Source organism: Chrysochloris asiatica, unplaced genomic scaffold (assembly GCF_000296735.1).
Source record: "Chrysochloris asiatica unplaced genomic scaffold, ChrAsi1.0 scaffold00074, whole genome shotgun sequence".
NCBI classification, from domain to species: domain Eukaryota; kingdom Metazoa; phylum Chordata; class Mammalia; order Afrosoricida; family Chrysochloridae; genus Chrysochloris; species Chrysochloris asiatica.
The window spans coordinates 12,595,053-12,607,130 of NW_006408592.1; the positions used below are offsets into that span (position 1 = coordinate 12,595,053).

Here is a 12,078-nt window from a genome sequence, read left to right on the forward strand (position 1 = left end):
GTAAAGCCATTTATTCTGAGAGCTGAATGTTAGATAGTTAGCACTCTTTTATGGCACATAAAAAAATGTTGTAAGTTTTTCAAGCAAAAACTTTCACATGAATGTTCACAGCCCAGTACTCACAATAGATAAAAGGTGGAAACAACACTATGCCAATCAGCAGATGAACAAAATGTGCCTATTCACACAATGGAATATTTTTCAGCCATAAAAAGAAATGAAGTCCTGATCCAGGCTACAACATGAGTGAACTTGAAAGCATGCTAAGTAAAAGAAGCCCAGACATACAATGTCATGTGTTACATGATTCCACTTGTGTGAGAGATCCCAAACATATCCACGGAGAGAGAAAGCAGATTAATGGTTGCCCGGGACTGAGGGTGGAGGGTGGGAATGGATACTGACTGCTTAGTGGGCTTGGGATTTCCTTTCAGGGTGATGCCAATATTTTGGAACTTGATAGATAAGATGGTTGTACAACATTGTGAATACAGTAACCAGTAGTGAATTGTGCAGTTTAATATGTTAGTTTGGTGGTGTGTGATGTTTACCTCAATTTTAGAAAAAGGTACATAACCCAAGTGGTCCCTGAAAAGCAATGTGGTGGTATGTGTTAGACTAGAAAAGACCAAGTGCTACAGAGAGAAGCCTATCAGCATTGCCCTGTGCTCTGCTTACTGTAGTCATCATGCATAAGGCTTCTGGGCTGCTTCAGTTTTATTGAGTGTTGGGATCACAATTCTTCCTTTCATCAGCAAAGCTTTTTGGCCTTTTTACCTCACTTCCAACCTGTGAGTTTGTGCTTTTGTTGTTGTCATTGCTGTTCTTTCTTTAAAATGGGGTAAAAGGTAGCCTTACTAGAAGCCCCAGCCTCACTTAGACCTTTATCTTCCGGGACTGGATGTGCTCATTCAGCCTCAGGATTGGGCCTGCTTGGGACCCAGCCAAGAATTCAGAGCTAAACTCACCCATACAGAAGTAATCTTCCAAGCACTGAAGAACAACATCCCAGAAAATTCCTTCCCATCTTGAACCCTATTCCAATTTTATGCCCTTTCTAGATTCAGCCAAAGGCAAAGTGAGAAAGCTTGTGGCGGGGGGGGGGGGGGGGGGGGGGAATAATGTTGTATTCAAAGAAAATGTAAGAAAACCAGAATGCCAACTAAAGACCTGCTCTAAATCACTTTCTTCCCAGTATCTTATCTAAATTAATCCTCACAACTTCACTGAGAGCCTGGAGTTGTTATCCCCACGTTATACATGAGAAGACTGAGGCCCAGAGAGGTGAGGTGACTTCCCAGGGATACCCAGTTAGGAAGAAACATCACCGGATTTACACCAGATCTTCCCTATGTGTTTGCATCCTCACTGTACCCAACAAGGTCTCTTTGTAGCAAAGATGCCATCTCCTCACTGCCCACATTTCATTCTGTAGAGCAAATCACTCCATCGTCTTCAACCTCTTCAGATGAAATGTGCACATTTATGACCACTAATGAATTTTTCAAAAATGGAGCTCTGGCAGTGTAGTGAGTTACAAATTGGACTGCTAACCGCAAGGTCAGCAGTTTGGGTCTACCCACTACATCTCAGGAGAAACATGAAGCTTTCTGCTCCTGTAAAGATTTACAGCCTCGGAAACCCAATACAGGGTCGCTGTGAGTCAGAACCGACTCCATGGCACACCACCACCACCACCACCACCACCACCAATGAGTTAAAAAGGGAAGTGCCTCCACAGTGAGACCTCAAGGTCTGAGACTCACTCTCCTGAGATCACATATAAACAGAGAAGACGTACGGGCTGCTAAAAGGTCTTAGGATCACAAGAACATTTTCTAGCCACATTCACATTCTGCCATAGATAGTTAGCACTCTTTTATGGCACTTAAAAGAAATGTGTCTTGTCTTGAAAATGTGGTAGAATATTACTCACTGAAATACACTGCCTGCACAAAAGACACTTTGAAGTACTGTCCTTCCTGTCTTGGGTGCTCTTTCTGTAGGTCAGTTACTACTGGCAGCGGCAATGGGCTCAAGCATGGCAACAATTAAGAGGTTAGAGCAGGACCAGGCAGTATTTCATCCTGTTGTGCATAAGGTCGCTCTGAGTCATTAGTGACTCAGAGGCACCTAATAACAACCACAAACCCACCCAGTCCCAGGCCGCTGCCATGGCTAGCCTTCTAAGGAGGCCTTAATGCAGGAAACCAAGAGAAGCCAGGAGATTTTTAAAGTTTGAGATTTCAGACTAACTACTAGCTTTAAAAGGACCCCAAACTGAGCTCCTTTTGTGTGAGTTCATTATAAATTATTTTAGAATTGTTTCCCTTTATAAAAGAATTAAATATTAAATAATTTATAAAAATTTGGAAAATGGACAAAGGATAGGGGGAAAAGCATACATATTCCTAGATCAAATGTAACCACCTGTTACAATTTGAATTTATCTTCTTTTTTCACACAGATTTTTTAAAACAGAGATATTATATATTTGTAGCCAGTATTTTCAACATAGCATTATTCCATAAGAATTTTTCATGTCACCATATGGTCTTATAACCAGGATATTCAGTCTTCATATGGACACACTTGGGTTTGCTTAACATCTTTTTTAAACTTTTAGATTACTTACAATTTTTCACTATTATAAAGAATGCTGCAGTAAATCCTGTGTTCATCAACTACTGTCCATGCTAAAGATGACTGCCCTGGGCCCTTTTACACATTTAGTACATCATTGTAGTATTATTAATAACATACAAACTATAAGAAAGGACATTAAGACTTGGCCTCTGTGTGTTATTACTTAACATAGGCCTCATTCCCACCTAGAAAGACAATCCCCATTTTTACTGTTCTGCAAAAGACAAACAGGGGAGTCTTGTTTGCCAAACCCAAGGTCAAAGAGGAAGATGTGCTCACCTACGCGCTGTTGCTGTCCTTCCCTACAGTCTCCGTGGGTTACGAGTATGAGTCTTGTCCAGACCTGATCCTGTGGGAAAAAAGGACTGCAGTGCTACAAGGTTATGAAATCGATGCTTCCAAGCTTGGAGGATGGAGCCTGGACAAACACCATGCCCTCAACATCCAAAGTGGTGAGTGCATTCATAGAAATCCTTGAGCAGACCAGGTTGTGACTTGACCAAAGTGAAACGCACACTTCAAATTGCATAAGCCTGTATGTGATTGATCAGTCAGTCAGAAGGGTCTGTCAACAGGTGTCCTTGGGTACCTGTTCTTTCTTTGCCTGTTACCATGCCAGCCACCAGGGCTGAAGAAATGAAAGGCTTCCAGAGCTTACAGTATGATCAGAGACAGACACATACTGGGCAGTGTCACCTCTTGGCATGGACAGAGCAGAGTATTTGCAGAGGGGTGCATGGGACACTGTTGGGGTACATAAAAGGAGCACTTCCCTCAGCATGCTGGTTAAAGCAAGGCAGGCTTGGAAGAGACCTCACGAACTGAGTCACTACGAGTCCATAGGATTTGCCCAGTGTATCAAGTAGGAGTCTGCGTACGGTGCTGTTGGATCAGCACTGGACTGCAAGCCACAAGGTTGGTGGTCCAAACCCACCAGCCACTCCTTGGGAAACCTATACAGGGTCACAATGAGTCAGAACTGACATGACGGCATTTAACAACAACAGCATCAAGTAGGGGGAGCGGTCTAAATAGATTAAAGTCTATGTGTCAAAGTTCTGATTCCTGAAAGACAAAGTAATTGGAAAGAGAGTTCATTGCAGCTTGAGCAAAGTGTGGAAAAATGAGGATAATAAAAGTCAAAGTCCGAGGTTTGGGCAACTGATGCTTGGAGCAGGAGTGTTAAGACTTCCCACCTCATCTAGAAGCCAACATCAAGCCTTGAAAGGTTTAAAACATGCAGGCCACAAGACCAGACTTTCACTTTACACAACTCGTCTGACCACGTCCTGGGACAGGAAAACTAACAGTGGTAACAGTGGCAAATATCTCCCACTACGGAGTCCTGATGTGGTGCTGTGGATTAATGCACTGGGTTGCAAATTCGGTTTGAACTGAAAAGTTGGCAGTTCAAGCTCACCAGTTGCTCCTCAGAAACCCTATATAGGGTCACAATGGGTTCGAACCAACACAACAGCACTTAACAACAATCTATATAAATGCAATGAAATTCCAGTAAAAACTATAGCATATTTGGGAGAAAATGACATAATCATTCTAAAATGTATGATAGAATAAAGATTTATAAATGGCTAAGGAGTCCTAGTGTGGTACTGTGGGATAATGCACTGGACCGCAAGGTCAACTTGAACCACAAGGTCGGTGGTTCAAATTCACTAGCTGCTTCTTAGAAACCCTATACAAGGTCACTGTGAATTCAGGTCAACTCGATGACACTGAACAACAACAAGACAGTCTCGAAAATAAGAGCAAAGAAGAGAGACTTGAGAGAAAAACCGTAATATCTAATACTGCAATGGTGGAACAGATGGATTCCACTGGACAACACAAGGAGTTCAGAAATACAGTAATTGGGAGTAGATTTGGCCATGAGTGTTAGAAAAGCCAAAATAACAGTTACAAACAAAGTAAAAAGTTTGCTTTTCATTCATCTAAAAGCCTGCAGGTTGTAATGTGGTACTGCTTAGAGCTCTGCCGGGGTAGAGATCCAGGCTTCTCCTCTCATGACTCTCGTTGAAGGGCCTCTGTCCCCAAGTTCATAGTCTAAGAGGACTGCTGTAATTCCAACCTGCACATGCACTTTACAGCCACAAGAAAGAGGAAAAGGAAGAAAAGCAAGTCCCTTTCATTGTCAGAAAACCTCCCAGTAGGTACTCAACTTCTATTTATATGTCATTGGCCAGACATCGCCACCTCCCATATGTAGCTGTGTGCAGGGCTGTGGAATATAGTCTGTTCCAGGTAAGGGTTAACACACTTAACAAATGTTGAGTAACAGGGACCAGTAGGGTAAGATAACATTGCTGTGGGATTTCATGCAGTGTGCCTGCCCAGGTATAACTCTATAGCTACAGAAGAAAATTGTGGATAGGAGTCATATCATTGGACAAGTACACATATCTGCCATGTACCATGTGTGAATAAGAACTTGGTGTATGATAGAGGTAGCATCACTTATCAGTAGAGAATGGATAGGTTGTCTAGAAATTGGAAATGGGTAAATTGGCTGTGTGGAGAAAAGTAAAATTTAATGTGTGTGGAGAAAAGTAAATTTTAATCTCCACTTTACATTGTATGCAGAATAAGTAAAAGTGTAATTAAAAGTCTAAATATGAAAAAGAACACTAAAGTTATAAATAAAAGAAAATATAAGAGAAGATATTTATGATCTAGAGGAGGACTTCCTAAAACCTAAAGAAACCACAAACTTCTAAAAGAAAGAAAAAAAGGAAGATAACTGTTCAACATAAAAATGAAAGATAACTGTTCGGCAAAGGACAGCTTGTACAGAGCTAAAGGTAACAGACTGGGCGAAGAGTCTAGTGGCAGATAGAAATCAAAAGCTCTATCAGATTTAGTATGGAGAAAAGACAGGGAAGGATAAGATGGAAAGCAGGGAGTCCAATTAGGAGGCGTGGCAGTAGTTCAGGAGATTAAAAAAGATCGTGGAAGAAGCTTAGAAATCATCGAGGTCAATCACTTCATTTGTTGGTGGGGAAACTGAGGCCTATGGGCCATTAAAGCAGTTGATGTGACCCGTGTAAGATCTAGGATAAGTCTGTTATAGCAAATTTAAAAAAAAAAAAGATCTCTTGGTTATCCCTTAGTGAGTATGGACTGTGAATTTCACTTACTTATAAGGAGCTCTGGTAGCGTAGTGGTTACGAATCGGGCTGTGGACCTTAAGGCCAGCAGTTCGAAACTACCAGCCGTTCCGCAGGAGAAAGATGAGGCTTTCTGCTTCCGTAAAGATTTACAGCCTCGGAAACCCCATACAGGGTCACTATGGGTCGGAACCGACTTGAAGGCACTTAACAACAACATTTCTATAAATGCTAAGTTTTGACATCTACTTAGTCAGTTACTGTGCTAGGCACTGAGGATTGTTATTATGACTCATAATGACCCTGCATAGGGTTTCCAGGGAGCGGATGGGGAAAAAGGCATAGGCTCCATACTTTGAAACGACTTCAATCTAAAGAGAGAAAACTAAAATAAGTACAATAAAGAGTTGATGCTCTAATATAGATATGGACTGAATCCATGATCTGTGTAACCTCTTTGAGGGGCAGTGTAGCTTCATGGTTAAGGATCTAGACTTTTTTGAAGCTCTCCTACTCAACACTGTATACCCTAACCTGTTCCCCATCCATTAAAATAGGCATAATAATAGTATCTCTTTTACCAAGTTGTTGTGATAAGTCAAGAAAACAGTATGACCTATTCAGGATGCTCTGTGTCTCAGATGGGGGTGAGCACAGCTTTGAGAGATGAGTCTGGGAATGACAGGCAGAGAGCTAGCACATCTTGTAGAACCAAGGGGACTTTGTGGTTAGCTAGAGGAAATGATGCTTACTTCCTGTGCTCCGTAGGTGATTCTTCTTACTCTCTTCCAGGCATCCTGCACAAAGGGAATGGGGAGAACCAGTTTGTGTCCCAGCAGCCACCTGTCATTGGGAGCATCATGGGCAATGGACGCCGCAGAAGCATCTCCTGCCCCAGCTGCAATGGCCTTGCTGATGGCAACAAACTCCTGGCCCCTGTGGCCCTCGCATGCGGCTCTGATGGGAGCCTCTATGTTGGTGATTTCAACTACATTCGAAGGATCTTCCCCTCTGGGAATGTCACCAACATCCTGGAGTTGAGGTATGTAGGGCACTGCCTTCCTTCCTCACAGTTCCTAATAACATCCCTTTGCCGTCATATGAATCCACTGGGCCCACAGAAATAGGGCAGGATTGAGTCTTGCCTGCCAGACTCTGGGACCTTTCACTTTCCCAGTTCAGAGGATACACCAACAGCCTGGGCCTCTAGGGACACAGATACTGCTTCCCACTGGGCACTCCAATGAAAACCCTTGGGAAAGAGAGATGCCCTTGACATTCAGATAAGGCCGACTGCTAGCTGCCAGGAACTAGACTGCTTGGAAGTCATTGAATCTTCTTTTGTTTCCTGGCAACAAACTGATTGGAATTAGTCATATGAGTCATTTCATAAGGACAAGGAATGCATGGGAGCCCTTAACAATGGTATCATCTTTGTGCCTGTTACATAACATTTTGTTAAGTGTGTGAATCCCTACTGGATAAGGCCCAGGGGTAAGATCAGGCAGTGCTTCTCTGATCTGAAGGTGCTACAGAGCCTCTGCCTTTCCTTTCTTTCCCGGTTCTGACCATGAGTGATTGGAGCCCAGCCATGCCTGTGGCTCAGGGGAGGTATTGTCGTGTTGGATTTTCTCTGTGCCTCCCTAAGCCAGGTCTCATAAAACTAGATTGCTGACATGGGGCTGTGTTTTAGAGCTCGGAAACTCAGATCTCCCTTTCAGAAGATATTGCACCCGATTCCCTCACAACTATTTTAGGGACTAGGATCTGAAGTCTTCTTAGCAGGGGTCCATGTGAGCAGAGCCCCCAGGCCCTTGAGCTGGAACTCTTTGGTCCAGATTGGGCAGGGGAAAAGGACATTCACTTTTGCTGGACTCCTACTATCAGCTAAATACAATAGTCTGCCAACGTAGTTTTAGTGGCCCTTTTGATCAATGAGAAAAAGGAGGCTCAGTGAATTTAAAGAATGTACCTGAGCTCTGGTAGTGTAGTGGTTATGAATCGGACTGCCAACCTCAAGGTCACCAGTTCGAAACTATTAGCTGCTCCGCGGGAGAAAGATGAGGCGTTCTGCTCCCGTAAAGATTTACAGCCTCAGAAACCCTGTACAGGGTCAGAACCAACTCTGTGCTATGAGTCAGAACCAACTCCACAGTACTTGACAACAACAACAACCTGAGCTCTGTCTTCTAAAATGGCAAGCCCAAATCCAAATACCAAATCCACAGCTCTACCTTAGCAAGGAATCATCACCAGGACCTCTGAGATTCACTCTGACTTAATGCCTTTTCAATGATCCCTGGAGGTACAGGCCCACTGAAGGAATCTCATCCTTCAGTGTGTCCATGTGGCTGGAGGGTACGGCTTGCTGGCTGACTAGCAGCATCCATGGCCCTAGAATGAAGAATGCTAGGATTCACCCACATGCACAGGGGCATATTTTTGCCAGTCTCATTGAGCCCTGGACCACCTATGGGAATATTTTCTGCCTTTTTATCTCTCTCATGAGTTTGACTGAATCAGACATCTGTTGAGATGAAATGATCCCTTGAGTGTATTTGTTTCAATCCGCTGCTCATAATTATCTTTCCATCTCTTGTATTATGATGTCCTGTACATGGGCTAGGAGGTCAGTTCAGCTTGTCAGAGAAGCTGGGCAACTTTGGACAAGTCACGTAAACTCTCTGAGCCTCTGTTTGCATGTCTTCAAATAAGAGGTCCCATTTTCTCTGCCTATTCGGAGAGCATGTGAGACAGTGAATAGAGAATGAGGGGCCAAATGAAATTTTGAAAGATAAGTAAATATATTGATGTAGTATCACTTGGATGTAGTTCCATATAGCCTTTTTTCCCTGGTCCTGTTTCTGTCACCCATTGACTTCTAATTATAGTATATCTCTAATTCTTTGTCCTGCATCAGTAGGTTTCTGGTGGGCTACCCAAGTTTTTATACGTCTTACTACACAGAGAGTATTGAGCATGTGTATTTCTAGGTAACTATCTCTGTACCGTGAAGAGAATCCACGGTTCCCGTCTCTGCCTTAGCCCTTGTTAAAGCAGCAGAATATGTCAGCCTAGTCCTCATCCCCCAAAGCCAGCAATAGTGGTGTAGGTGAAACTATGCCTCTTCTGTGATATGTAGCTGCTCGTAAGTGAACTCACTGACAAGTAATATCCAATATAAAATGTATCAGTGTCATAGCTGCCTAAGTCTTTATTTATTATAGTACTGTGCAGTACCATTGCTGTCAAGTTTTCAGCTGCTAATAATGCTTCTAACCCCTCTGCTAACACCTCTTTCTTTCTTCTATTCCCTGCTCTCCTGTCTTCTGTCAGAAATAAAGATTTCAGACATAGGTAAGCCAACCAGTGGAGAATTTTCTGTCTCTCCCCTGCCTCGTTGCATGTTGTATGGTAAGCTGCACGTGTCAGTTTCAGATGGCTCAATGGAAAATGAATCCTGTGTGATGGGAACTGATTTGGGGTAATCAGTTGCAAGGAAAGGAAGTCATTAATAATGGTGAAGGTGGGTGGCAAGAGCCTGAACTCCCTTTCATCTGTAGCAAAGTGAGACAGTTTACTTTGGTAGTCTGCAGGCATGGCAGACTAAAATAATAGGGAAAAAAAAAAAAAATTTAAACCCTGGGCATCAGAATAGTAATTGAACACCACAGTCTCCTTGTCCTCACAATAAATGAGAACATCGTCCTCACTGTATGGAGTCACTTCAATGCCCATGATCGAAGTCCTGAGAACAGCCCACTGAGGCTAAGAATCTAGAAGACAGGCTTCAGACCAGCATGTCTGTGGGCATTCGGATGCCTCGGCCTTGGGGGCTGGATGTCAGAGGGCCTCATCAGAAAGTTTGCCACAAGGGCAGAGTGGGAGAGGCTGTGCCCACAAGGACCACATGGAGAAAGCATTCTCTCACCAAGGGCTTTGTCGCAGGGTAGAGCCGTGCTGTGGGCCCACATAATACTACAGCAGGAAGGGCACACTGAGGGGAATGTCAGCCTGTGCATGGATATCACTCCACTACTGCAAGTCACCTCTGTCTTTAAATTCATAAGGCATATTCCATGTAACAGAGAAGGGGTTAACTACTTTATGTGCATTATAACAGCTCATCCCCACAACCACCCTTTGAGTTAGGCACCCCTCATTATATCCTATATATACCTTAGAAAACTGAGGTACCCCCAGTCTATGAACTTAAAAAAAAAAAAGATCTTTAGTTACTTTGAAGTTACTATAGTCTCCCTTGGAGAATTGCTGTACAAACATCGCAGACTGTTGGGAAGTGTCTAGAATTGTGCCAGGTACAGGGAGGGGGGGGTCCCAGAAATGGTAGTTCTAACAATAATATTATAAACACTTGTTAAGTGCCCATTGAGTTGGTTGCGACTTATAGTGACCCTGCATAGGGTTTACAAAGAGTGGCTGGTGAGTTTGAACCACCTTTATTGGGGTTAGCAGTCCTATAGCATCAAACCAGGACCCCAATATTATAAATGTTATAATAATAATATTATTATTATTATTATTATTATTATTATACCTCTGCCTTTTCCAAGGAGCTCTGGTGGCCCAGTGTATTAAGCATTGGGTTGTCAACCACAAGGTTGGTGGTTCACACCCACCAGCCACTGTGAGGGTGAAAGATGAAGCTCTGTCTGTCCCCATAAAGCTTTACTGTCTCCAAAACCCTAAGGAGCAATTCTTTCTATCCTGAAGGGTCACTGTAAGTTGGCATTGATTATATGGCAGGGGACTCAATGAACTCTGTGTTTTCTGAAAACAAATACCAGTCCTCTTCCAACCAGAGGCACATGTATTAAGGTAAAATTGGGAACAGGAGATAAAAGAAGAAAACACATAGAGGTAACTGTACATCATATTAGACTCTGAGTTTCCTGGTAAGAATGGAAAACATAATTATGTCCATGGTTGATAATCTCATAAGTTGGAAAATATGTCCAGTAATAGAAGAAAAATATTTTTGCCTGCCTCTGTGAATCGGGCTGTGGTACCGCAAGGTCAGCAGTTCGAAACTACCAGCGGTTCCGTGGGAGAAAGATGAGGCTTTCTGCTCCCGTAAAGATTTACAGCCTCGGAAACCCTGTGCAGGGTCACTATGAGTTGGAACCGACTCCATGGCACTTAACAACAACAACTAATACCTGCAAGAGATTTTTTCAGCCAGGCTTATATGGAGGATACTGAACTATGCAGTGATCTAAGCCCTCAAGTTCAATTTTACCAAAAGCATAGAAGTTCATTTCATATCACATGAGGCTTGGATTCAAATCCAATATTTTACTACTGAAACGTGAAACCCATGGTGGTGATGCTGCTTGGGGCATAACCGCAGTACAGAAGGATTAGCTGGGAACGCACCCTATGGCCGTGTACTGGTCACCTAGCAGTTCTGGGTTTCAAGTTCATCACTTACAGGTTGAGAGAGGTTTGGGTACCTTTTGATTCTGAAGTTCGGCGATCTTTTGATATACATGGGGCTTTCAGAAGCTTATGGGAAATTTTCATTTTTTAATTCCATTTTTCCATGAACTGTTTGAAGCCCCTGCTAGCTAGAGAGTAATTTCAAAGCCAGCTTTCTGCCTCCTCTCCAATCATTGCTGTTTTCTCAGGTGTTAAAAATGATTTCTAAAGTGGAAAGGGAGAAGGACTCTTTCTGCCTTCTAATTTTCCATGGAACAATCAGAAGTCAAAAGACCTGGATTCAAATATCCGTTCTGATTTTAATTTGTGCCTGGATATAGTTGGTATTCTCTCTGGGCCTCAGTGTCCCCATCAATAATGTTTAGGGTAGAGGCGGGATGGAGAGTCAGGGAGTAAATTAAATATAGAGGCTTTGTCGTCTTTATTTATTCATTAACATCTGCTCCCTCCCAGTAACAACACTTGGCTCTGTGACTGGGGTCCTTAGCCTGTGTGTATTTCCCCAGGGCAGGCCTGTTAAGTCTAAATGTCTTCACCACACTGAGCATGCTCAGTCTAGGGGCCCAGAATCCTTTGGGCATCTTCTTTTGTAGACCTCTTCATGAAACAAGCATTCTCACCTCTTCCCAGATTTCTTCTTTAAGGAGGAAATTTGAAGCCTGTTGCTCAGAAACTCATTTGAACTTAAGTCTCCCATTAAACCAAGTTATATATATATATATAATATTAACTGTAACAGAGCAACATTAACACTGTCATACTTGGCTTTTCATTATGCAGTTACATGAATATTCCAGGTGTTTCTTAAGGTGACCAGCTTAAAAGCTGCTGTTTACTTGGCATGTTA

General features: G+C 42.9%; 1 protein-coding gene across 1 annotated transcript in view; it reads left to right on the forward strand.

Moving 5' to 3' along the window:
- TENM4 (teneurin transmembrane protein 4) overlaps positions 1-12,078 on the forward strand; it is a 543,700-nt gene that overhangs the window by 460,072 nt on the left and 71,550 nt on the right. The window contains exons 19-21 of the mRNA XM_006864983.1: positions 2,955-3,098; positions 6,564-6,813; positions 9,108-9,128. Coding sequence (XP_006865045.1) covers positions 2,955-3,098; positions 6,564-6,813; positions 9,108-9,128 — 415 coding nt within the window. The remainder of the gene's footprint in view (positions 1-2,954; positions 3,099-6,563; positions 6,814-9,107; positions 9,129-12,078) is intronic.